Below are 27,968 nucleotides of genomic sequence, written 5' to 3'. Positions count from 1 at the left end.
CGGGAGGAGGGCCTGTCCTCGAGCGCTTCCCAGGCTTGGTTGGCCCGCGGCTCCCAGCCTCCCCGCCTCCCCCGCCTCGCCCGCCCGCCGGCTTCCCGGGAGCTGTCAGTAGGGGAATGGTGCTGCACTGGGCTGCGGCTTTGCAGTGCGGGCGGCGGCTCGCCTCGCCTCGCCTCGCCTCGCTGCGGGGCGGAGGCGGAGGCGGAGGCGGAGGCGGCGCGGGCGGGGGCTGCCGTGGCAAGGACTCCTCGCCTGCTTTGGGCCCCTCGCAGGAGCCCGTCTAGCCCGGCTCTGGAGGACTTGGCTGATATCAGAGTGATGCCACCTCTCCTATTGCCATGGGAACCCACCAGCTAGCTACTCACCGAGGGCTTGCTTGGCCTTTCATGTGTTTGCAATAAAATGTTACCCAAGGAATACGTTGTAGCTTTATAGACTTGATTGCCTTCAGTTATTATGTTTTCGCACTTCAGACACACACCTCATATATGTCCAGTTTATCCTATAAAGACATAAAATCCATGTTTCTGTCTAATCTCTCTGTCTTTTTAAGTTTTTAATCTCTTTTTTCCCTCCCCAGGAAAGGAGCTGGGGGTCTATTTGTAAAACTTGCTGTACAGACTTGGACAGGCCTAAGACTGCAACCTTATGCACACTTACCTGGGAGTAAGCCCTACTGAACTCCATAGGGCTGTTTTGTTGTTAATTTTGTATCCTGCCTTTCCACCACATTGTACTTGTGTCTTCTGAGTAGACATGTATAGGATTGTGCTGTGGCTCACACTTTTCTTTTGTTTTCTTCCAGCTCTTATTAGTACTACTATCACCTCTGCCACCATTTCTTTTTCTTTCATTTTCCGAACAAATAACTGATCCCTAACCCTAACCCTGCCAAAATCACAAAAATAATGTGGCCTTTTAAAATTTTTATCTTAACCTAACCTAACCTATTTGTATCCTTCACCCTCAAGATGTTCAGGTGGGCTTACATGGATTTTCCTCATTTTATCTTCACATCAACCCCAGCAGGTAAGGTAGATCGGATTTTCTCCTGGGTAAGTGTGCATACCAGTGGTAGGAACCCCATGGCTCTCCAGATGTTGTTTAACTACAACTCCCATCAACCTTGACCACAGACCATGCTGGCTAGAGAGTTGGACTCCAACAATATCTGGAGGACTGCTGGTTCACCAGCCATGGTGTACAAGACTAAAGCCCAAGATATTTTCAGCACAATCTTATGTCTACTCAGAACTAAGCGCCATTGAGTTTAATGAGGCTTACTCCCAGATAAGTGAAATAGGAGTGCAGCCTTTTTCAGTTAATCAATAAGAGAAAACAACTTCTTTCAGTTCAGCTGGCTAGGCCAAAGTAAAGGGATTCTTTCCAAAGTAGTGCTCTTCATAGGGAAGAATCTTGCTCTGCTAGATTTTCCTTCTCTTTCAAAATTAAATGACTATCTTATTTTACTGAAACAAAAATGGATCTTCAGATAAAGCATTACATTCTTAATCACAATCTCAACCGTAACTAATTTGGCAATAATCCTGGGTGAACAGGTGCATGTATGCCCCTTGCTTTGAGATTTGGACAATCTCTGATGTAGTCCATCTCTGATTACTTCCTACAATCTTCCACCTTGTGTTTAACTCGACCTAATCTAGATTATTTTAAAAGCAAAGCAGAATATGCAAAAGCGTACTAAAATAAGAAAACAGCTCACCACTACTGCCAACACTGTGTGACTCAGTATTGTCTATAGCAGCCTCTTGGAATCGTGCTGCCCCTTTGATCACGTCTTTGTCATCTGCCATATAAGTGTTTATTGGTGTATACATTTTGAAAAAAAATGATATTTTATTTTTGTAATACATTTGTTGTATGTTAACTGCTAAACCTGAATTAGTTATGATGGAGCCGTTTGCTATTTCAACAGCATCCATGAGTACCAATCATGTTCTGCCTCCTAAGAAAGAAGGTGATGAAGATTATCTTTGCTGACCTGCATTTCATGAGTTACTATAGCTCTGTAGTAGGGTCTTGCTTTCAAATCCTTAGAAGCTTTGTGGTCCAGGCAGAAGACAGACATGTAACACATCATGGGACACCCCATGGAGACCATATTACACCAGTTTTAAAACTTCACACTGGCTGCCAATTTGTTTCCGAGCAAAATATGAAGTGCTGGTTCTTACATTTAAAGCCTTACATGGTCTAGGTCCAAGGTACCTTAGGGAGCGCCTTCTCCCCCATGTCCCAGTCCGCCACCTAAGGTCCTCTGAGGGCTATCTGCTGTGGCTGACTGATGTGAGATGGGCAGCCGCTCGCTAGAGGACCCTTTCCTTTGCTGATCCTCAGTTGTGGAACGACCTGCTAGTTGAAATGTGCCTGCTGACCTCGTTGAAGGTTTTTAAGCAGGCATTAAAGACTCTATTATTCCAGCAGGCCTTCCCTTTTTAGAACTCTTGTTCCTTCTGCAGACTTTTGTATACTATTTTTAAGCAGTGTTGTTTTAAGCTGTGTTTTATTGCTGGATTTTTAAAACAAATTGTTTTTAGTTCAAAGTTGTTGTTAGTTATATGTTGTTTGTCCATATGTTTTATGTAAATTTTAAAAAAACTTTGTATATTGTATTTTAATGTTTTAACTTTTGTAAACCACCCAGAGAGCTTCGGCTATGAGGTAGTATGGAAATGTAATCAATAACAACAACAACAACAACAACAACACATAGCATTATGTATATAATATCTCTCTCTCTCTCTCTCTCTCTCTCTCAGGACTACACATTCAGTCTCAAGAATGAATCCAAGAATAAAAGATTAAGCCCAATACTTCTGTACTTTTTTCTATGTCTGGGGTGGAGCTAAGTAATCCTCCAGATGTTGACGGGGTCCATCTCCCATAACCCTTAGACAGCATAGCCAATGGTAAGGGATGATGGGAGTTTCAGTCCAACAACACCTGGAGAGCCATGTATTCCCCATCCCTGTCCTATGTTGTGCTAAGTCACCTCCTGTAAGCCACATTGGTTGCAATTCTGAGACTACGTATTCTTTAAAAAGTACGACAGAATTAAGTTGGATCAGTTTAGAGCAAGTGGTTTGAGGATGACAGTCTTGCAGCAATGTGATCCTATGAGTCACTGCGCACGGGGGAGAGACTTTTGTGAGGCGGCAATAACTGCTGTTTCCTTCTGGCGTTGTGACCTATTGTGGTTTGTAACTGGCATAATGAACCTCCCAGGCCATCACTCTTCTGCAATAGTTCAATGCTGCTGCTACACTGACAATAGCCATTATGACAAATATGGCACAGTGGAACTGGAGCTCTTAGTGGTGTCACATTGCAGCCTAGGACTGTGGATATGTCTGTTACCTTTGCCCTTGATATGGTTACAAGCAGGGTTGCCACTAGGGAATCACCAAAGAAGAGGACTCCTACTTGCACAAAATTTGCATATGCTAATTTATATGCATAGCTGCAAATTGAAAACTATTTATTATAATTTAAATAGAAATACAATATATCTCAGCATAGCATGGAAGACTATGACCAGGTGACCTGTGTGCCTTGCTAAATCTGCTGTCCAGGTGCTGTTGATGGGCAACTTCAAGGCCCAGCTCTACCTTCCGATGGTTCTTCCTCTTTATGCCAGACTTGGACTGGACAGCTCTTCAAATACAGGATGCCTTCAAAATAGAGGACAGTCCTCTGGTAGCCCTTCAGATAGAGGGCTGTCATCTATAAAAGGACACATTGCCACCCTAGTTAGTTTTTAGTGTAAAAGTGGTTTTTAATTGGGGACACCACCCTTATATTATTGTTTTATTTTATTTGACAGACTTGTCTGAGAGGCAGAGTTCTGTTTTTTCCGTGTGCTTATGTGAAAAATGGTGATCGTGATATTATTAGACTACTGATGTTCATAGTCCAAAAGCATTTGGTGTCTGCTATATATGTGAATTTTTATGTTATTTATGTTAGAGATGCATCAAATTGCTTCCTTTTCATTTTTGAGGTTATAAAAGTTGTTACATGTATCTGTATAATGTTTGCTGAATTATTTATTGATTCATTTGATATTATATATCCCAACTTGATTGCTGTTGTTGTTTTTATCTCTGATCTGTGAACGAATCATATGAGGATTGCACTATTACAGTCTCTCTGGTTATTCAGACTGCTAAAGTGTAATATTTTCAGAAGCTCCTAACTTTGACTTTCAAAAAGCATAAATACTAAGTCTGTGGAAACCCAGTTCTGTACTTCATTGAATGTTACTGTGCCATATTGGTCCCACAAGACTGGCTACACAAAAAGGCCAGCACACAAATAATTTATACCAGGCTGCTTTAATGAAAGCCACTGGAACCAATTTAATAAGTCTGTAGATGACAACAAGTGTAAAGTGATTTGATCAGGCCTGGCCTTCAGGGGTCCCCAAACTTTTTGAAATAGTAGGTACATTTGGAATTTTGAGAATGTGTTGTAGATGCAGTCACAAAATGTCTGGCATGAGGAGGGGCTTGCCTATTCACAAAATGGCTGCCATGTTGGGTGTTTCCCAGAAGGCAAACTGGTGAGGCTAAAAGAACCTTACCCAAGAATCTAAATAAAGGCAGAAGTGGGGTGATACTCAGAGAAACACACACACAAAGCCTAGGTAAACATTCCAAAACATTAAACTACTCTTTTGAACTCACAGTTTTCTACTCCAACACCCATTTCAGTGAGGCTCAGAGGCAAGTAACTTGGCCAAGAAACTGAGTACAAAGCAGAGGTGGATCTGAGCCCCAAATGCCAAATCACATCAAAATATCTATTTCACAGAAGGCAAACTGTGGATAGTCAGAGAAACACACACAGGAAACACCTTCCCCCTGCCCAAACAAACTCCAATCCAGTCAATTCACATACACCACATTTCAAAACAACCATAGGCAAACCACATGCACAAAACCAAGGCAAATGCACCACACAGACACACATAACCTCAGACACACATAACCTAGGTAAAACACACACTACACCAGCAAACTAGCTTTCTCCCTCTCTCTCTCTCTCTCTCTCTCTCTCACACACACACACACACACACACACCACTTTAAAAAACAAGCAAACTGTATACAAACACAGCACAGGCAAAAAACCCTCCTCCTTTTTTCCTACCACTCTTTGTCTCCAGGATGCTCCCCACCATCTCTCTAGACCCAAGAACACTCTCTACCACCACCACCATCTCATATTTTGTTTATTCTGTAGGGTTGGGCACATTTCAGAACAAAGCCCTGGGTTGCAGCCATGTGCCATTTTTATTTTATAAAAATGCCTCTGAGATCCACATGGGGCCTAGAGGCATTCTTGGAAATAAAGGTGGTGCAGCACTGGAGGCTGACACTTCACTTTGCAACATGCCAGCTGCTCAGTTAAAAAAGGTGTGTGTGTGTTTTTTCGCAAAGCTAAAATCATTTTTTTTTTTAATCTTTAAAAAAATCACGGCAGGGGGCCTAGTGGGCATGAAGGAAGATTTTCTTTGGGCACATTGGTGCCCACGGGTACCACATTGGGACCACAGGAATAGATGAAAGCAGGAATTGATGTCAGCAAGACTTTTTACTGTGCAAGCCTATACATGTCTGTTCAGAAGTAAGTCCCGTTGAATTTAGTAAGTATCAGATTATAGCTTTATAACACAATCCTATACATGTCTACTCAAAAACAAAACCCATGGAATTCAGTAGAGCTTTCTTAAATGGTATAGGATTGCAGCCTTAGAGTGTTTGCCCTTGCTGCTTTCAGGCAGCAAAGTGCTTTGGGACATCACTGAATTTGATAGGGTAATGGGCCAAATTCTGGCAGTCAAAGGACACACTCTTCTAAGCTTCACGAAGTTTTCTCTCTGTTCTTCTTTACTGCCTGCTTTCTACTCCAAAAGACCAATTTAAAGCTTGAAAGTGTGACTGTGGAAACTAGTCCAATAAATGGTATCACGTTATTTATGTTCACTCTTTTATCCCATCTAATTGTAATCCCATTTCGACTAAACTATTGCAGAAGCACATCATTGACTAAATATTAATTAACTTATATACCTTGTTCACACATAACGGCAGCATTCGGTGGCAAATTGTGGGTTAATTAAGCCACAAATTGCAGGGACGTGTGATGGGTGCAAGCCGCTTCCAGAAACAACCTACGAATGCTGCACTTGTAGGTTGTTACCATGACTTCTTAACCTGGGCACGTTGAGTTGTTCATGGGTTAAACAACCTAAAGTTAACCTATGGTTTGTTCTTGGGTTAACTTTAGGTTGTTTAATTGATGAACAACCCAAAGTTCCCAGGTTTGGGCATCATGGTAACTTATGAATGAGGCATTCATAGGTTGTTGCTGGAAACTGGAAGTGGTAGCACCCAGTGTGCATCCCCACGATTCATGGATTAATTAACCCACAATTTGCCACTGAAAGCCACCATTACATGCAAACAGCCCCATAAAGACTGGGGTGTGAGACACATACAGTGAAAATATGCCCCTACTATATGACAGGCAAGAAAACCTCTGAGGTTAGTGCTTTTTTGTTTTTAAAGGCTTTTCAGTACATAGTGAAAAAGTGTAATGTTTTTCTAGCACTTTGAAATATAACGAGCCTCAACACAATCTGTCTTTGTACTGGAGCTTGTCATGAACAGTTTCCAGCCAGATCATAAGATTCTCAGTTAATCTTGATTTTTTTCTGATGCAAAAGTCATGCTTTTGGCAGCAACTTGATCCAGGGAAAACTAATTAAGGACTTCATATCATAGTCCTGTGTCCTTGCTATGAGGTTTCAGTGCTTTCAAATAAATTGATTTACTTCATTCTGACAAAACTATTTCAACAGACCACAGATGACCTGTTTCCTCTAAAGGAAATTACTGTAATGAACATGAACCATGACGGATACATACATTTCTCTCATCTTATTTTAAAGCATTTCCCATTCCTGAGTGATACACATTATGTCAGCACAGAGCAGATGTGTTCCAGTAGGTGGTCCCGATGGTTGGAATATTTCTGTAAAGAGGTTTTAAAAAAACAAAACACTGCATGGCTGTAATACAGCTTTATAAGCATATTCATTAGTCTGCATGAGGGCTAAAGCTTTAATGTTCCTGCTGTATAATTCACTTTTAAATTTATGGCCTTGAGACAGCAGGAGACTTTACCAGGTTGACAAAGATAACTTCCCATGAAAGGGCCTAGGGGACTTTCACTTCAATAAATTGAACACGAATGGTCTCAGCTTGGAACCCCTTGGAGTTGATTTTGTGACATATGAAAAATCTAGGGTAATTTTGCAGGTAAGGGTGAATATTGCGTTTCTTCAGAGATGCCCACCGTTGGACCCCCTGCCCCAGTCCTGCCACTTTGCTCACCAGACCCCCCACATGGATGGGCATCCCACATCACAACAGCCCCAGGTTTCATAAACCCTCTGGGTCTGTCCAGGTGCACCTTGGATAGCTCCTTTAGAGTTCTGATTGGTTCTGACTGAAACCTGGAGTGTATTCACCGCCCCATTGACATCAGAGCCACCAGCCTCCACTGGGTCTGTCCTGCCTTGACTCTTTTTTTGTTCTGGAGTGGCTGGCATCACTCATGTCCATTTGCCCACATCTTTGTTTGCCAATGAGTAACTACAGCAACTTTGGTAGCAGCAACATCTAAGGCAGGGGTGGACAACTTGTACCCCTCAGGATACAGAGTTGGACAACAATTCTCATCGTGCTTAACCATGGGCTATGCTGGCTAAGGCTGATGAGAGTTGTAGTCCAACAATATCTGGAGGGCCACAAGTTGCCCACCCCTGATGTAAGGTCTGGGAAGTTGACCTTTTTCACCATCATTCCCCCCACGCACAAAGCCTTCATAAGTCGCCACTGCCTTGAAAAAAAAATCTTACTATTTGTTATTATGTATTTTTTCTCACATTGTCAGCTGCTTGGGGGCCTGTCGTCAGAAAACCATTGGCCATGCTGGCAGGAAATTATGGGAGTTGCAGTCTAACACATCTGGAAGGCACCAGGTTGGGAAAGGTTGATGTTTCCTTTGTTTACTCTGCAGACTTTGTCACAGTATTTCTCCAGGGACATGAGAAGCCCAATGAAGGTCTGGGCTGGGCATAAGGGATGACTTAGGGTGCAATCCTTTGCGTACTTAGACAGAAAAAAAGTCCTATACTGGGAGTTGTAGGACTAGGGCGCAATCCTATGCATGTTTAGACAGAAAAAAGTCCTACATGCTGGGGGGGCTGGGAGTTGTAGGACTCTTTTCTGTCTAAACATGCATAGGATTGTGTCCTTAAAGATTGAAAGAAAATGCAGCTACCTAACTCCCCACCAACTACTTCCTTAACTGTAATTGTATATGAACTGAGAAGGCAAAAGCAGTACAGGATCTGTTATCTCAGGCTACCAGCCAGTTACCAAGACAACAATTATCTTGGGCTACCAATTCCTGAACTTCCTTCAGCCTTTAATTTTTAAAATGTTGGTACAGTGAATAAGAGACAGAAAGTGATCTCAAAGAAAATCCACAACTTCTGGCAAGATCAGTGACTGGTATCTTATCTCATTTTCATCTTGGATTACCTAAGCAATAACAAGGTTTATCTCTTGTGGGTGCAGGAGGGTGGTGGTGGGATCTACGGTCCATAAAGAAATAGAGCGATCTAAGATTGGCTCAGTGAATTCCATGGTGGTGTAGTCAGGGGTTGCTGTCCAGGATGATAACCCTGAAATAACTCTAAGATAACAACCATTGAAACTTGGTTGTGTAAAGAAGCCTTCAGAGATTAAGAAGTAGAGGACCTGAACTGATCCTGGCTGTGCAAGCTGAGTGCACAGTAATGTGAGATGGCAGTTTCTGACATGTCATGTAGAAGGTATGAGATCCCACATGGGGCCTGAACTTCTACAATGCAAAGGAAGAGCCTGGCAACAGAAATTGGGTGACCCCATTTCAAAGCCTAATTGCTTCCTGCTCATTGGGATGATCTGGTAACCATGAACACAGAGAAAAGTTACATTGGAATGTAGTATTCATAAGACTTTTAATGGGATGAGAAGGATCCATCAGCTGGATCTGAAATGTACATATAAGAGCATAACATCACTTCTGGACCAGACCAAGAGTCCATTTCATGCAACATCCTATTTCCAAGCAGATATTATTAGGTAAGCCCACATGCAAGACAAGAGGACAACAGAACTTCTCCACTGTTTGCCACACATACATAAACACACACACTACTAAGAGGCATACTGAGGTTGTCTAATTTCCTTTTAAAGCCACATAAGTCAGTGACTATCACCACAGTAATAATTCTCCACTGAGTTTATGGCACAATCGATTTTTAAACTCAGGCTTTCCAAATCTGTCTGGATTTCCCCCTCCCCCCCCAACTGATACTGCACTGATGAACTATTTTCCATCTCATTTCCTTTTTAACCTCAAAAACAGACCCCACAAAACATTTTTAAAGCATTTTTTAAACAGAAGCATCCTCGAAACAGTGCTGGCCACAGGTTTTGGAGGGTACTTGGGCAAGATACACTGAATGGGCCCCCTCCCTCAGTGAGTGTACCTTGTATCACCATTGGTACCATCTGCTCTTGCTCCTCCTCATCCTTCTCATCATTACTACCACATGTTTGCTTGACAGGCAGAGAGCCAGTGAGCAAGTAGGCATTGGCATCTACTGATCCTTCTACTCACCACCATAATTGTCTGGGAGAGAGCAAGAGGTAGGTGAACAAGCAGGTTGCAATGGTGAAGAGCAAATCCAGGGGGCTCTTGGCTGGAGTGGGACCCTCGACTGATGCCCAGTCATGCTTACCTACCCTTGATGCTGGTCCTCGGGGCATTGCTAGGCCAGCCCCAAAGCTTTTTTGCAAAGCCACAGATCTACTCCCAAGAGCACTGAGTGTCCATTGATGCCAATGGAAGCTGTCTTGCATAGCTTAATTGCTATGCAGAGGGCAATTTTCAAGGGGGATTGCAGTGGGGCAGGGAAAGGTTAAAAAAACCCCTCCCTACATGATGGAATACCACCCAGCCCATCCACCCTACATGGCAATTAAGTTTAGAAAAAAGAACTTCAGTTGGTGTTAATGGAAGCTTTTCTTCTAAGCGTAATTACATGAGGTGGGGGCATTTGAAGTCAGGGAAGGAACAGCAAGATGGCTTTGCCTTCTGTGAGACTAAGATGAATCCTAGTAATTATTTCTAAATGTGCAAATGTGTATAGGTATACATTAGCATATGCAAATTTTATACAGATTTGTGTCCTGAGGGCCAGGATCGCAAATCTTTTATGTCCCTAGCAATGCCACTGCTGGTCCTGCTCAGAAATTTTGTGATTCATTGCTAGGGCCAAGGGAGGACATCTGTAAATGTTTGATGGGGCACCTAGTGCTGGTGAATTAGAGTTCAGGGGCTACAACTTGCCTTTTGGAGTGGTAATACTTTGCTTGGATGTTAATTATACAAGTATTGGGTTTAGCAAGGGCGATGTCAGGGTGGAAACTGAGCCAATAGAACCCCAGAGCAGTTCTGATTTTGAGGAGCAGCAGCAATCCGTGGGAGAGGAGCCGGCTCATCCCTCACAGGCACAGCAGCTGGCAGAGATTCCTCCTGCCAGCATTCCTGAGATAGTGATCCTAGCAGTGAGAAAGTGCGGGAACGGGGCTTGCTTGATGCTCGACGCAGACGCAAAGAGCGACGAGCGTTAGAGGGCGTGGAAAGGAGGCGTACCGCCCATTTGGCGCGCAAGCAATGGCCGCCTCCCGTGGACCCAAGGGAAAGAGGGAGGATCTCTCCCTAGCCCATAAGTTCAGGGTCTTCAAGTGACTCTCCTTCAAATGGGGATCAACTGCCTACTCGGCACATAGGCCACTCCGCTGTTCCTTGCTTAGTCGCTGGTGATTAGTATCTGAAAGAGTCATGAAGTTGTAAAAGGATTAAAACCTTGAAAAGAATCCCTTCATGTGTGTCTTGAGTTGGCTATTGGAGTCTACTGAAAGAGGCCTCTAGGGCGCCTCCTGACAGGTGGGAAACGTCAGGCTCATGGTCCAAATCCAGCCCACCTGGGGTCCCAGTCTGGCCCTCCAGGGTTCCCAAAATGACTACATCCCTTTCCCCTGGCCCCACATCATTTCTCCCCAACCACCCATCATTTGGTCATTTCCCAGGTTATGTGCAGTTTTTTTCTCTATTGTAAAAATGTGGAAAGCCTCTCCTAAGGCTCAGTTACTGGGAGTAAAAGCTTTAAGCTGTGATATCTTGGTTAACAATTTTGTTTTTTTACTTCACTCCTTTTGCCTTTGGTCTTGCCCCCTTGCCTTCAATACCACCCACCACTGAAATCCCCCCGCCCCCAAACTTCTCCAAAATTGAATTCAGCCATTGGGCTGAAAGAGGTTCCATACCCCTGGGGTACAGTGTGATATGAAATGGGAACCAGTGTATACCGAGAGAAAAATGGTGATACATCTACTAAATAGCCAGAGCTGCAGGGTATCTCTACCTGGTAAACAATTTCCTGTGAGGCAATCTGCAACAACCACTCTCTCATTATTTCAACTAAAAGAACTCACTAATGTCAACAAGAGGAGGACAGCATCTCTTCAATAAAGACTTGGGGAAGTAAGGGGGGACATGATAGAGGTGTACATGGTGTGCAGAAAGTGGATAAGGAGAGCATTTTTCTGCCTCTCTCATAATACTAGAACCCAGGATCATAGAATCATAGAATAGTACTGTTGGAAGCAGCCTATAAGACTAATGAGTCCATCCCCCTGCTCAATACAGGAATCTAAGCCAAAGCATCCCTGACAGATGACTGTCCAGCTTCATCTTGAATGCCTTCAGTGTGGGACAGCCCACTACCCCCCTAAGTAACTGGTTCCATTGTTGTATTGCTCTAACAGTCAGGAAGTTTTTCCTGATGTTCAGCTGGAATCTGGCTTACTGTAACTTGAGCTCATTATTCCGTGTCCTGCACTCTGAGATGATGGAGAAGAGATCCTGGCCTTCCTCTCTGTGACAACCTTTCAAGTACTTGAAGAGCGCTATCCTATCTCCCGTCAGTCTTCTCTTCTCAAGGCTAAACATGCCCGGTTCTTTCAGACTCTCCTCATAGGGCTTTGTTTCCAGTCCCCTGATCATCTTCATTCCCCTTCGATCATCTCACGAACCTGATTGTTAGGAGATTAAGGACAGACAAAAGGAAGTACTTCTTCACACAGTACATAGTTAGACTATGGAATTTACTGCCTCAGGATGTGGTGATGACCACCAATTTAGAGGGCTTTAAAAGGGAATGGACAAATCCAAGGAGCATAAGGCTACTGATGCTTACTAGTCCTGGTGGCTATGGTAACTCTAATATCAGAGGCAGTATGACTTTAAAAATTGGGAGAAACAAGAAATTGCAGCTATATGGCATTTTCTGCAGGAAAAAAGAAAACTGAACTATCACACAAAAATCGAATTTAATGGTGTGGGTAATTTTTGCACAAATCATCCTTTCAGCTCTGCTGAGATCATAATGGCCAAGGGGCATTGGAGAAGGTCATTAAAATGGAACAGGAATAAAGAAGGACATTTTTTACTTTATGGGAAATGCTAAGAGCCACATCCGCAAACTGGAAGATGGGTACACATCTAGGCAGATAATACTGCTGTTATCATTCTGGATGTATATTCAGAGGGTCAGGATTGCCCCCCTCCCCTTGGTTTTAAGAATATCATTTGTTAATAACACTGCGTGGGGTTTTTTCAGTTGCTGTGATTACTTGTACCATTGCTAATAAACAAAAACAAAATCCAGATAATTATAAGTATCGGCTTGTAATAGCCTTGACCTGAATAGCTTTGTGGGGGTAATGCAAATGTCAGAAAAATAGTATGTTTAATTGCTCTGGACCACATCACAATTCTGACTATGCAAACCCTGTTTTCTCCTTCTCTTGTCACCAAGATTTCTCCCACAAATCAGTAACTTGTTTTGAATGGTTTGGTCTATAGTTTCCTTTGCAACCACCTTACATCATCTATGAAGCTGTGATTTTTATGGCAGCTTGGTTGATGAGCTGGTGCACCAAATATGAATAATGCACATGGTTTTCTCAAGGTCTGCCTCCCACCTTGTCTCATTTCTCCAGGAGCTTGCTAAAGTATGAACCTTCATTCAGAAGGGTATGCATTTGTTCAACAAGGATACCTAGTGGTCTGCTTTAACTGTTATATGAGTTTTTAATTTATATCCTTACTGTTTTTAAATGGTAATTTTTGAGATGCATCTTATACTAAGATGTATCTTATACTTTAGCCTTTAGGTACAGGTTAAAAGTTTAAATCGTACAGGTTAAAAGTTTAAATCAATTTCAGAATCAATCAATCAAATCAATCAATCTCAGCTTATTTGTTTCACCATACATAGTAATAACAATAAATAAATAATGAAGGGATGCCATTATAAAATGCCAGTTACAACTACTTTTCACCTTCACATCCTCTATTAATTAATTTGTCCAGATAACAAGAATCTAGGACATCAGATTCATTTAACCAGATACTATGTTGCATGGCTATCAAAATAGATTTGGTGTTTCTTTGCTATTGTGACAAGAAATGCAGCTGCTTGTTGTACTTGTTTTCCAAGTAATTCTGTTTTTTGTACGTGTGCAAATCAGACCAGTATTCTTCATGCCATTTAAGGACAGGAGTTAGGAATTTCCATGTACACTTGCAGAAACAGAACAGCCAAATAATGTGGGATATCCTCTATAACGCCCTCTCCACGGATACGAAAGAGTGAATTGTATAGGACTTGCCTGTGAACTGCCTTTACCTCCCATGTAGGACTGCAGAAAGCATTTGCTGCAGTCCAAAGTAGATGCTTCCCTTACTAGAAATTTTGAAAATCAGAATGTTGTGATTTGCCAGTGCTTGGAATCAACAACTTATAATTTTAGTTAACTTCTATTTAAAATGCCAGTCTCTCCAGCCCTTCAGTTGCAGATTTTGAGATGTGCAAGGTGGTTCAGATGGCACAACAGTCCACCATGGGTTAATTAACCCTTGGGGTGTGGCAGCACATGCCATCCTCCATTAAGAATATGCAAGCCCTGGCAGGAGGTTGCTGTGGCTTGTCATGTCCTGCGAACCCAGGCAGCAGGCATTATTTTGAAGGTTAAACAACCCTCGCATAACCCATGGTCTGTTTTGGGGTTATGCAAGGATTGTTTACCCTCAAAAAACCCCAGCCAGTTGGGTTCGCACAACATAACAAGCCACGCCAACCCCCAGCTGGGGCTTGCATGCTCATAATGGCTAGTGTACAAAGCCTGGAACAACTTGGGACCAGGATACCTGAGAGAGCGCCTTCTCTCTTACCAACCTGCCTGGTCACTGAGGTCATGCTTCTGGTGCTTCCACATGGACCTATGGCCCAATTTGAGTCCACCAGGAGAAAAGCCTTCAGTGTGGTGGACCCCTTTCTTTGGAACTCCCTGCCCCTGGAGGTCAGGCAGGCACCAACACTGTGCTGTTTCCGGCGCCTCCTGAAAACTGCACTGTTGCAGGAGGCATTTCTTAACTGACCAGTTATGGTTTCTATTGGACTTCTGTTTTTAAAAAGCATAATTTTAATATGGTGTTTTAATCTTTTTATTCTTTTTCTATTTTATCTTTTATGTTCACTGCTCCAAAATCTGTTTTAGATATGGAGCAGTACACAAATATTGCAAATAAATAAATAAAATGATGGGCTGTCATGTCGTGCAAACTGGCCCATTTGCATTTCCCCTTTTCTCTCAGACTTGCCATGCTCTTTTGGATTTTATCCAGGCCTAAATCCAGGAAGTAAGGCATCCTTGTAATAGCTATTTATTATATCAGTAAACATTTTATAATGGCATTTACGTGGCCTTCCAAAGTTCTTTAAATGTTTAACAAAAAGGTCAGTTTACATTCCAATTCCAAAGAAGGGCAATGCCAAAGAGTGTTCAAACTACCGTACAATTGCGCTCATTTCACATGCTAGCAAGGTTATGCTCAAAATCCTACAAGTTAGGCTTCAGCAGTATGCAAACCGAGAACTACCGGACATACAAGCTGGGTTTCGAAGAGGCAGAGGAACAAATTGCCAACATTCGCTGGATCATGGAGAAAGAATGGGGGTACCAGACCACCTTACCTGTCTCCTGAGAAACCTGTACGAGGGTCAAGAAGCAACAGTAAGAACCAGACATGGAACAACCAATCGGTTCAAAATTGGGAAAGGAGTACGACAAGGCTGCATATTGTCGCCCTGCTTATTTAACTTATATGCAGAGTACATCATGAGAAACGCCGGGTTGGATGAATCACAGGTCGGAATTAAGATTGCCGGGAGAATTATCAACAACCTCAGATATGCAGACGATACCACCCTAATGGCAGAAAGCAAAGAGAATCTAAAGAGCCTCTTGTTGAGGGTGAAAGAGGAGAGTGCAAAAGCTGGTTTGAAACTCAACATTAAAAAAAACAAAGATCATGGCATCTGGCCCCATCACTTCCTGGTATATGGAAGGGGAAGAAATGGAAGCAGTGACAGATTTTATTTTCTTGGGCTCCAAGATCACCGCAGACAGTGACTGTAGCCATGAAATTAAAAGATGCTTGCTCCTTGGGAGGAAAGCTATGGCAAACCTAGACAGCATAGTAAGAAGCAGAGACATCACCTTGCCGACAAAGGTCCATCTAATCAAAGCTATGGTTTTCCCAGTAGTAATGTATGGCTGTGAGAGCTGGACTATAAGGAAGGCTGAGTGCCAAAGAATTGATGCTTTCGAACTGTGGTGCTGTTATGTGTCCCCTGGACTGCAAGGAGGTCTTACGAGTCCCCTGGACTGCAAGGAGGTCAAATCAGTCCATCCTAAAGGAAATCAACCCTGACTGCTCATTGGAAGGACAGATACTGAAGCTGAAGCTGAAATATTTTGGCCACCTAATGAGAAGAGAAAACTCTCTGGAAAAGACCCTGATGCTGGGAAAGACTGAAGACAAAAGGAGAAGGGGACGGCAGAGGATGAGATGGCTAGATAGCATCACTGTTGCAATGAATATGGACTTGAGCATGCTCCGGGAGAGAGCGCAGGACAGGAAGGCCTGGCGTGCTATGGTCCATGGGGTCACAAAGAGTCGGACACGACTGAACGACTGAACAACAACAAAGAGCAAGAATATTAAAAAACACAAATGAAATTATTTAATGTCTGGGAACTGGGAGTTCTTCAGATCTGTCAGCCTGAGTTTGATATTGAAAACTGTTGCCAGTTGTCCCTAGGGAATGAATCAAAATAGGTATGAAGAAGCCTTTTGTCATAAGAATGTTTGGAGGTGGAATAGAATGTACAAGTCTTCTGTGTTACAGATTCTCCTTGAAAACAGAAAAATAGCTAATTCTGAGAATTAAATTATGGTTAATATAATGGGGGCTGTACAGTGGTCTACCTCTGATTAAGTGATATCTTTATAGTAACAACTTCACAGAGGATCAGTCCTGTGAAGTTGAATCCTATACATATTTACCTGGGGATAAGCCCTATTGAATGGGGCCGCAGTGGCTTAGTGGTTAAGACACTGAACAGCAGACCGGAAGGTCGGCAGGACAGCAGTTTGAGACCCAAGTACCGCGTGACGGAGTGAGCTCCCGTCTTCAGTCCCAGCTCCTGCCAACCTAGCAGTTCGAAAGCAAGAAATTGGAAGTAGATAAATAGGTACCACTTCGGCGGGAAAGATAACAGCGTTCCGTGCACCTCGGTGTTCATCATGCCGGCCACATGACCACAGAAGCGTCTTTGGACAGCGCTGGCTCTTCGGCTTAGAAATGGAGATGAGCACCACACCTTAGAGTCGGACACGACTGGTTGGGGACACCTTTACCTTTTTAAAGCCCTATTGAATGCAATGTGGCTTACTTCTGAGTAGACATATACAGGATTGTACTATCTTACAACAAAAGATAAATGGCTCCTGCCCAGGAAAGCTTATGCCACAATAAATCAATATGAGTGCCTTCAGATGTACTATCAGCTAAAAGTACAATCCTGGGCATGTTTAGACAGAAAAAAAGCCCTATGACAGAAAAAAACCAGCATTCCCTAGCCTACTATGCTGGCTGGGAGTTATAGGACGTTTTTTCTGTCTAAACATGCATAAGAAAGACATTGGGTGCTTCCAGAAGGGGCTATTATTCTGAAATTGCCCTAGCTCAACTATGGAATTTTATTAGAGGATCCAGCAACATTGGAATACCTGTACAATACCTTTTGACTGATAGTGCTAGGAGCAATCTATCTGGAAGCATTCATTGGGTGCTTCCAGACAAGGCCTTAATGATGCTATCACTGCCTCATTCACAGAATTTTATGGGATGCCTGTTGTCAGTTTGTAACCCTCTTGTGTTTTCCCACCATTTCTTCCATCTTTTTTCTTTTCACAAAAAAATCCATTAAGGAAGAAAAGATGGAATAGCTGCATAAGGCCTTTTCTATTGGCAGTGCTAGGAGTTCTTGGTCTGGATGAACCTATTACGCAACTATTTTATCTTTTCTTCATTAGTAGATTTTCTGGGTGTTTCCAGATGAGTTTTTTTAAATCTTGCAGTTGCCTGCCTAAATCATGGGATTTTACAGTGGGTCCAATGGACAGCCTGCACTTCCAGTTGAATTTTTTTTTTTTTTATGATGCCATCATTCTGCCTCATATTATGGAGGTTTTCAGGGGATCCAGATGACATGGTGTACTTGTAACCTTCCTGCTTTTTCTCACCACTTCTTCCATCTATTCCTTCCTGCAGAAAATCCATTAAGCAGGGCAAGACAGAATAGCTACACAATATATTTTTATTAGTTGTGTGACGGGCTTAATCCTATGCATGTTTAGACAGAAAAGAGTCCTACAACTCCTAGCATGCCCCAGCCATCCATGCTGGCTGGGGCATGTTGGGAGTTGTAGAACTTTTTGTGCAGACTAAACATGCATCGGATTGCACCCTAAAGCCATTTGCCTGGAAGCACCCATCAATGTCTTCCATTTGTAAATCTCTTGTGTTACCCACTACTTCTTCCATATTTTTCTTACCAAAATATCCCTTAAGCAGGAAAAGACTAAACTAAAATGATCAAGGGGCTAGAGCATCTCCCCTATGAGAGAAGGTTACAACAGCTTGGATTGTTTAGCTGGAAAAAAGGAGGGTAAGGGGAGACATGATAGATGTCTACAACATTATGCATGGTGTGGTGAATGGATAGGGAGACATTTTTCTCCCTCTCTCAAAATACTAGAACCTGGGGTCATCCTATGAAGCTGATTGGTGGGAGATTCAGGACAGATAAAAGGAAGTACTTCTTCACACAGCGCTTAGTTAAACTATGGAATTCGCTATCACAGGAAGTAGTGATGGCCACCAGTTTGGATGGCTTTAAAAGGGGGTTAGACAAATTCCAGGAGGAAAAGGCTATCAATGGCTACTAGTCTTGATGGCTATGTGCTACCTCCAGGACCAGAGGCAGTGAACCTATGTACACCAGTACTGCGGAACATGAGTGGGAGTGTGCTATTGCGCTCATGCCCTGCTTGTGGGTCCCTGGTCGGCAGCTTGTTGGCTACTGTGTGAATAGAATGCTGGACTAGATGGACCCTTGGTCTGATCCAGCATGGCTCTTATGTTAAGACAGAATAGGGGCATAATGCCTTATGATTTGTAGCACTAGGTCTCTTGTGTCTGGAAGCATCTGCTGCGGAAAGAAAGACAGAAGAAGCGGTGGGAAAAACATCCCTTGTAAATTTTGGTGAATGAGGCAGGGCACTTGCACAATAAAAGCCTCGTCTGGAAGCGCCCTTAATCCTCAAGGTGCCACAAGAGCCTTTGTTGTTTTTTCTTATAAGGAATGGGTTGGGGAGAATACTTTACAGAATGAGGTTTCCTGTCCGCAGGAAGGAATAATCCTTTATTTTTTTTATTTTCTCTTTGAAGAATAGATCAGCGTCCACAATAACAAACCAGCTGCTCAGACTGTAGATCCCTCCACACAGAGCAGTTTTTCATTTCCTCAATTTCCAGATGGGTAGCTGTGTTACTCTTTTGCAGGCCAAACAAAAGAGCCTTATGGCACCTTAAACTTTAAGGCTTAAAGACTAACACATTTATTCCAGCACAAGCTTTCACAGACACTGTCTGGTGAAGTGGACAGTATCCACAAAAGCTTATACCAGAAAAAAATTGTCAGTCTTTAAGGTACCACAAGAGTCTTTGTTGTCATTTCCTCAAATATCTAAAGCTAATTTTTAAACATTCCTATACAGTATTTAATTATTTCTTACTTTTCTATACTGCCAAATAGCCAAAGTTCTCTAGGCGATTCACAAAAATTAAAACCACAAAGTACAACATAAAATAATATAAAATATAAAAGTTTAAAACGACAATATAAAAGTACAACCAGAATAAAACCTAGCAGCAATGCAGAGATTTAAAATACAGATTTAAAATAGTAGAGCTCAAAGACTAGAATGCTAAAATGCTGGGAAAATAAAAATGTTTTCACCTGGCACCAAAAGGTTTACAAGGTAGGCGCCAGACAAACCTCTCTAAGGAGCTCATTCCACAACTGGGGTGCCACAGCAGAAAAGGCCCCCTTCCTAGTAGCTACCCACCTTACTTCCTTGCAGGGGCTCCCAGAGAAGGACCCCTGAAGATGATCTTGGGAGCCGAGCAGTTGGGAGGATACAGTGCTCTGGACACCTGTACTAATGGAACTGCCTTAATTGTGGTGTCCAATTCATGACAAATCTGAGTGACTTTGTCTCCATAGTGGCGTGCAGACTCACCACAGCACGCTATCAAGAGTGCCACAGTTGCTCTCCCTGGCCCAGAGTGTAGCAGGCCATGAACCACTTGGAAAGACTCCACTGGATGACACTGAGAAGATGCAATGCTGGAGGAAAACCGCTCTCACCGCTGCAGAGTAGGCTCAATAATGAGCTCTAACCTGTGTTCAGTCAGACTCAGCACGAGTTTTCCTCCACCTGCATTCTAGCTGTCTTCCCTCTTTACAATTTATTTCATTTGCATTTAATTCGAGGCCTTTCCCTGCTCTACCTTAAACCAAAAACCCAACAAATAGAAGTCTGGTCAGAGATAAGATTCCTCCGGCTAAAGACTACAAATCCCAGAATACATTTCAGAAAGGCCTTCATACACTCTCGGACCCCACCTAGATGGACTGCAATTCTGCTACTCCGCAACAAGGGGGAACCGACTTGTTGCAGTATGACTACATTCCCCATAGTGCAAGGCGACCACGGGAGCGGAATGGGGTCCGCCCCTGGCCGCCTCCCCCTCCCCGCCAGAGCGTCGGGATAAAGGTTCCGTTCCGTGCGCAGTGCGGCTCGGTGCGACGCTGCTGACAGGGAGCAGGAGGCCAAAGCTGTGGGGCCGGGCGGCGCTAACAGCCTGGCAGCCTCCGGGTCCCCGCCGAGGTGGGGGGAGGACGACGACGACGACTCTGAGACGGAAGCCCAGGAGGACGAAATGTCGGGGGGATGGGGAGGTCCCTCAGCCCGGGGCGGGGGCGGCGGGTTAAGCCGCGAGCTATGCCGCGCGTTCGGCCACTACAACCGGCACCTGGCGCGGCTGCAACACAACTTGCGCGAGACGAAGAAGTTCTTCCGCGACATCAAATACTCCCAAGGGCCCGCCGTTTCCCCTCCCGCCAGTCCTCCAGGGCCTGCCGGGGAGGAGCCGCCGCAACAACAGTCCGCCCCCTCGGCCCTCGACATCGCCCCCACTGGCGGGGGTGCCTTCCTGCAGGCCGGTAAGGAGCTCGGGTGTGCGGAGGGGGCATATCGGAGAATACGGATAGCTGGCGGGGGGCGGCGGGCGGAGAGGATTTGCCTCAAGTGTCTTCTAGATCCAAGACCTGAGCAGATTCGCGTACCTCTGAAAAGTATGCTGCAAGGAAGGGGAAAGTCCACCAGGTGTGGCTTCTTCCTTCCATCCATCACTCGAGCAGGGAAGGCTCGCGCTTGGCGGCGTTCCTCGACTTACGCAACTGGCGCAGCCCGATCCTGTTCAGTGCTACTCGGAAGTAACTCCCCCTGAGTTCAGTGAGGTTTTCTCCCTGAGGAAGGGAGAGAGTCCTGCGAGAGGCCGCCTATCTGGCATGGTAGCCAGATCTAGGCCACAGGTCCGCTTTCCCCAACCTGGTGCCCTCCAGATGTGCTGGACTGCAACTTCAGCTCATCTGGTACTGATATGAACCTCCCGGTATACTATGATCGTAATCTGAGGTTCTCCTCCAAGGGCCTTTTCTGAGGGAAGTTTGAAGGATGGCAACAAGGGAGAGGGCCTTCTTGGTGGTATGTGGAACACTCTCCCAAGTGAGGCCTGCCTGGCACCAACATTAACTTTCCTCTGTTCCCAGGCACTTGACAGCATATGATAAGACTTTTTAACAGGTCCTAGAATTTCTATTGGTGATAGCTTAAAATGTTTTTATATTTTTGTATGTGAATAGTTTTATATTGTGTTGTTGTATTTTTAGGGGTTTAATCCTTGTAAACTGCCCACAGAGCTTTGGCTATTGGGAGGTTTAGAAATGGAATGAATGAATGAATGAATGAACTCAGCCTGGCTGGGGATGATAAGAGTTGCAATCCAACACATCTGGAAGGCACCAGGTTGGGGAAAGCTGCCCTATGGCCTAGATCTGGCTGCCATGCCTGGGGGTGACCATGGGGTATGAGGGGGAGAAGTTTGGATTTTCCAGTGGAAGTGGGAGATTAAGAGGGAGGTAGTTGTGGTGGTCCAAGTTTTAAAGCAAATAGGGGATTTCCCATGAAGATGGAAGGAGAGCTTTTTTGACAAGCAGATGCTATTTGAAGTTCACCACAAGGGCTTTACTGTGGCTGTCTCCAAGTGTTCTACGTTTGGATTGCAGGACATGCTAGCTTTAAATAGGAGTATGGTGTAGCAGTTATATGTGTGTGTACATGCTCTTGCTGTGGTTTTTGAGAAAGGTTGGTCGGCATGTCCTTGGTGTGTCTGCTCTGGGTAGAACTGCTACCTAGCCTCTCATTCATTTTGTTTTAAAAGTGTAGTACCTGCTTTTCTGTATAAAATAAACTCAAAGTGGCTGAGATGTCACTTCAACATGGTGACATGTATTGTGGTGGTTCTTAGTAATACAGCAAGGATGTTCTCCTTCCCTCCCTCTAAAGAATAACCCCAGGAAGGGTGAGAAGATGAAAGGTACTATCACTCTTGAGGTAGTTTTACTGCAGCATGAGTCTGTGGGCAGCAGACTCCAGTACTTCTCTTCAGTGCAAAGACTTGAAGGTGACGACAATACAGCAGTTTTCAGCCTAATGCAAATTCCCCCCCACCTGTCCTCCCCTCTTCCTGTTGTCCCCTGAAATACAGTGGGTCTGGCCTTTGTTGGATGCTGGGGTAAATGAGAAGAAAATGTTTGCTGAGACTGAAGAGATCAGAAAGGCTGGACTACCATTTGAAGTCCTGCTGAATGAAGTGGTGCATAAACATTTTAGAAGTGACATTGATGTACCTGGATGTAGTAATGGCCAGGGTGCACACTGTAGACTTGTAAAAGAGGAATGAAAACAAAACTGGGTGTGAATAAAGTAAGCCCCAAAAAAGGGTTGGGGTTCTGAATGTGTGACTGGAATACATGGCCTGGCTCTTCAGGAAACAAATGGTTTCAATAGGCGTTCAGCACTGAATCTATGCTAAATATTTCACCTGTTGAAATCTGAATCTTCTGGTAGAAGACCTGGCTGTTGATCATCTTTGCCAAAACAAACTGAGGCCTTTTTGGTTGTCTGATTCTTCATCATACAGTTTACATCTCAGGGTACATGACAGCCTTCCCACCTTTTTGTTGGGAGGCTTTGTACAAAACACAGTATATTTGCAGTAAAATACTGGTTGGGAAGGAGTTAGGTTGTAATCTTACATACATTTATGCTGCAATCCTGTGGTCTCTAGGAGGCCATCCCAGGGGCCATAGAGCATTTTGGATCTCCTTTTCCAAGGGTAGAGAGAGGTCCAAGCTGTGAGGGAGCGATCCAGCCCTGTAAACCCCCTCCAGAAGCAGAAGTGTCTCTGGACTTTGCCACTCTTTTGGAACTCCAATGTTGGTAGAAGCCAAAAAGGGGCATACCATGGGTGTGGTGGAGATGGACTGTAGGAAGACTTGGATCTGCTGGATCCATGCCCTTCCCATTTCCCTGACATGCCTTCAGAATTGGAAGAAATGTATGCCAGCTGTGGAGCTGGTGTACATCATTTCCCATTGCAACCAATGGGAGGAAAATGGTAAAAGTAAAGGGGAGAGGGAAAGCCAAAAAGGGGCAGGGAAAGAATGTTGCTGCTCCCTCCCTTCTTCCCTGCTAGTGTGAACCGAGCAGGGCTTTTGATAAGGCTGTTCTTTCACCTTTGGAATGCATCCCACTGAATAACATACACATGCATAGAATCAGGCTGTTAGTATGCCAGATGAAACTACAATAATTTTTGTTTGTTTTGTTTTTTGCTGCCTGGACATAGTATAGTTAGCAAGTTCTAACTGATACCAATATAGTGCTTGAAATGTTTGATTTACAAACCCATAGCAGTGGAAATGTTGGTGGTTTCTTAAGGTTTGGTTCCTTCTGGCTTTGTAATTGTTATGAAGAAACAGGGCTGGTTCATATGTGCAATGCTGCTTCTAGACTTCCGTTACATAATGGTTTTTGTGCATTTGGAGTTACACAGCGTCAACCAGATTTGCACTGTAATACGCGACAGTGATTCCTGTGATTGCAGCAGCACTTTTTTGAGCTGCTGTAATCAAATACACAGGGGTAGTCCAGTTCACATTTTCTTTGCCCGATCGAGAGCACATAGAAGCCAGCAGACTGCAAACATTTTATTTTAATACATTTCTATACCATCCAATAGCTGAAGCTGTCTGGGTGGTTCACAACAATTAAAACCATAAAATAAAACATGATAGAATCGAATATACAAGTTTAAACATTTAAAACTACAGTATAAAATAAAGTCAAAATAAAACCTAGCAACAGTGCAAAGATTTAAAATACAGTAACAGATTTAAAACAACAGAAACTGAAAGCCTAAAAATGCCTAGGAAAATAAGGTCTTTCACCTGGCCTTGAAAAGAGCACAATGTAGGCACCAGGCAAGCCTCTCTGGGAAGTTCATTCCATAAACAGGTTGCCAAAACAGAAAAGGCCCTCTTCTTACTAGCCACCCACCTCACCTTCTTTGGCAGGCACTCCTGGAGAAGGACTGTCTTGAAGGTCCAGGCAGGAATACAGGCTGAAGACTGTCTTGAGGTCCAGGCATGTATATATGGGAGGAGATGATCCTTCAGGTAATCTGGCTCCAAGCCATTTAGGGCTTTGCATGTTAATATCAGCACTTTGAATCGGACCTGGAAATGGACTGGCAGCCAGTGCAGATGAAAAAGGACTGGAATAATATGATCATGTTGGCCAGTCCCTGTTGACAATCTTGCCGCACTATTTTGGACCACCTGAAGTTTCTAGAATGTTTTCAAAGGTAGCCCCACATATGAGGGGTATATGCATGATATTGTTGCATGGAGTTAATGTGATGGCGGTGCCTCATACTTGTGCCCCAAGACTGTTCAAAATTTATTTGGAAGTGTGTTTTCCGAAATCTGTGAGATGCTTCTAGATAACCTTTTTTTTCTGAACCGGCCGAAGAACTTTGGCTATTCGGCTAAATAAATACTAAAAAATATGTTTTAGATTGGAGGTTCTAATCTGTTTGCTGCATAGTTCACTGTGACAAATCCTGTTTTGCTTACTCATCAAATAATGAAAGCTTGCTTTAGAAGTAAATCTTTTCACCGTTTGATAAGATCTACTAGCTTTAGATTTCAAATCAGTGAACAGTCAGAGGACTAGATGATGTGGCTACACTCATACAATTAATATTTTCAACTCTTTGTTCGGATTGGAGTCTGACAAATACTGGAAATATTGAATGGTTCAGCCAGTTCTTAAGTTATGGGCAACCTTTGATGAAATGAGACTTCAGTTTGAAATGAGACTTCAATCCTATGTATGTCTACTCAGTGGTAAGTCTCGCTGAGTTCAATGGGGCTTATTCCCAGGGTGTGTGTGTGTGTGTGTGTGTGTATAGGATTGTTGCCTTAATATTTGAGGACACGTGTTTATTTGTGATCTCATTCTCATTTCCTCTTTAACAATGAAAGAGAATTCTATTAAATACTACAGCATTTTGGACAAGATGCTTGTAGACCTATAGTGGTGTATAAATAGTTCGTTACCTAGAAAAAAATTGGATTTTTAATTCTCTTTTAATAGAGTTTAACATTAAATATTTAGAATTTTAATATATAGTTTTTAATATAATTGAAATTATTTTAAAACTGAATGGGTTGTTTTGTTTTGCTGATTCAAGAGTATTTGTTTAATTTGCTATTTAGTATATAATTTATTGCTTTTATATGGGATTTTTTTGTCAGTTTTTGATGTTGTGTACACTGCCCTGGGATTGTGTGGATGGAAGGTCACTTATAAATTTTGAAAATAAATTAAAAAATGAAAAATGTAGAATTTACCTTCATTAAAGAAATGAAATGCATTTTAAAGGGCAAGCAGAATACAAATAAAATAACAAAATATTAATTGTTTTTAAAACTGTAAAGGTTTGTAAAGTATCTCTAGTTGCTTTTAAAATAAATTTTGATACTTAAGATGTTGGTACTGTCACATCTATTTCATTAAGTACGTAACATTTAAAAGTTCTGTGGGACTCCCTTTTTCCTTCCCCTTAAAATGCTATGAGCATCTGGTGCTGTTGCTTTTGTTAAGTTAATGGAAATAATTGCAAAACTATAAAAAATAATAAAGTCCTATTATTTCTGTTGACTTTGAACATTGTTTTGGAGTGCCTTCAGCTCACGTATTGGTAGGAGAAACTTCACTTCTTAGGCGTTCTCAGTGGATTCCTGTAGAACACGCTGTAATTGGACTGGACAATGTTGTAAGGTAAATTCCTTCACTCTTATTTCCACATCTGCTATTGGTAGTATTGAAACCTCTGCTAACGGCCTGTATTTACTATTGTCTATAATGACATGAAAGCCATTCTGAGCAGATCTGTGTGCCTTATTTGGGAGGTTGCCTTCGTTAGCAACACAGATTCAGCCCAGATGTAATGGCAAACCATGTGGTGCTATATGGACAAGCCTGGAACGAGCCTTGGGGTTACACATTCCCTTCTCCCATCTCATGCTATGAAATTTCTGTTTGTAGGATAACCTTCTTTAACTTGTGGTGCTCCTGATGTTTTGGACTTCAGTCCCCATCAGCCCCAGCCAGTATGGCCAGTGGTCAAGAATACTGGGAGTTGTAGGCCAAAAGAAGTAGAGGGCACCCAGTGGGGGAAGGCTGTTGGAGGGTAAAGGCAAACGGATGTATCAGTAAACTGTGGCTTGCCCCAAACCTGGGAGGGAATTGTTCACATAGTGCCATATGCTGGTTTGGTCAATTGTCTAAACCAAGCCACAGAGGACTGCTTTATACAATACATTTCTTTTGCATGAGTGTGGGCAGAAAACATGTACATAACTGTGTGTGTAAATTGTGCATACATGTTTGGAAGCTAAGCCATGTGTCCATGTGGCAAGATGGGCATGTGATAGTTTCACATATGATGATGTACGTGGTCTAATGCAGGTAAATAATCTTATCAACAGGCTATTGATACCATGTTTGATTTGGAAAACCAAGCACTGCACAGAGGTGACTCATAAAGCGTAAAGGACCAGAGTTGTAAGCTTTAAATAATCGGTGTAATTAATCTTTAAACACAGATTAAAATTTAGCCCAGAGTAATTGGTGAGTTTGATGACCAATGACTGGGAGTTGGGATTTTTATATGACATGTTGCCAGGTAGGCTGTATAGATGAAAAAAGTTGCTCATAAGTTGCTTTTCAGTGTGAAATTACTACAGTCTATACTTTTACTGTTAGAAGAAAAGCAACTGAAGAAAACAACGCTCAGTTGAAACAAACACTGAAGGGTCTTGTCTAGATCTTCACCATTCTAGCCTATATTGAGCTTCTTTCTTTTTAAAATGTATTGCAATATTTACTACGATAAGGAAACTTCATGTTCTTAAATTATGACAGAGATGTCACTAGTTTCTGAAGGAAAAGTAGTCGTAGTTAAATTGTAAATTATCCTGCACTTCATTGTGTGTTTCAAGTTCCATTAAGCACCAGTTATTTATTTATAGCATTTTAACCCCACACTTCAGCCAAAAAGGCTTATAGAGCAGCCTACAGACCAATTTTAAAAAGTCCCTGCCCTCAAGCTTACAATCTGAAAGGCATGACTCAATATGAAAACGAGGATGGGGAGGGAGAAGGGGGAAAAAAGCACTATGAGAACTAGTTCTTAAAGTTAGAATGAGATCTGCTGAAGTAAATATATTAAAATATAACCAATTGGTTAAAATGTAGATAATAAACAAAAAAAACCTTACTTTCTTTACGGACTTATAAATCACACATTAAGGCAGGATCTGTTCCTGGAAATGCATGTCAAAATCTGAAGTCTGGATTAAAGAGTTAGTAGGAACAATGTTTGCCATGCCAGAGTTACCCGTAGAGCAACAAATAAGTAATAAAACTGAACAAGAGAGATGATTCAGGAGAAGGTAAACCACCAAATATCTGGCCAAACTAAAGTAGTAGGAAATTCCTGCCCCAAATCAGGCATGGTATTTGCTTAGCCCCTGAACATCAAAGCCAGTCCTATATGTTTGAATTCACACAACTTTATAATGTTA

The 27,968-nt window shown here is 42.9% G+C and overlaps 1 protein-coding gene and 1 long non-coding RNA gene across 4 annotated transcripts in view; one reads left to right on the top strand and one right to left on the bottom strand.

The window, feature by feature from the left end:
• Positions 1-4: 4 nt before the first annotated feature.
• Positions 5-21,136, bottom strand: LOC146348489 (uncharacterized). The gene is made up of 3 exons (XR_014790649.1): positions 21,036-21,136; positions 6,954-7,059; positions 5-502 (listed from the first exon to the last, which is right to left on the bottom strand). It is a non-coding gene; the product is annotated as an uncharacterized LOC146348489 (long non-coding RNA).
• The window catches only part of DSTYK (dual serine/threonine and tyrosine protein kinase), a 63,983-nt gene continuing 53,553 nt past the window's right edge, over positions 17,539-27,968 (top strand). For 2 of the 3 annotated variants that reach the window (XM_084853256.1, XM_084853257.1), the window contains exon 1: positions 17,539-20,912. In XM_084853256.1, the coding sequence (XP_084709382.1) occupies positions 20,630-20,912 (283 nt within the window). In that variant the 5' untranslated portion in view covers positions 17,539-20,629. Of the gene's footprint in view, positions 20,913-24,416; positions 26,161-27,968 lie in introns of those variants that run through there. The other variant, XM_084853258.1, reaches the window with a different exon arrangement.

This window comes from Heloderma suspectum, chromosome 4 (assembly GCF_057233095.1).
Source record: "Heloderma suspectum isolate Gila_16-S chromosome 4, 16-S_ref, whole genome shotgun sequence".
Taxonomy (NCBI): Eukaryota; Metazoa; Chordata; class Lepidosauria; order Squamata; family Helodermatidae; genus Heloderma; species Heloderma suspectum.
Note: the sequence above shows the minus strand (reverse complement) of the source record. Positions and strands in the feature narration are given on the sequence as shown.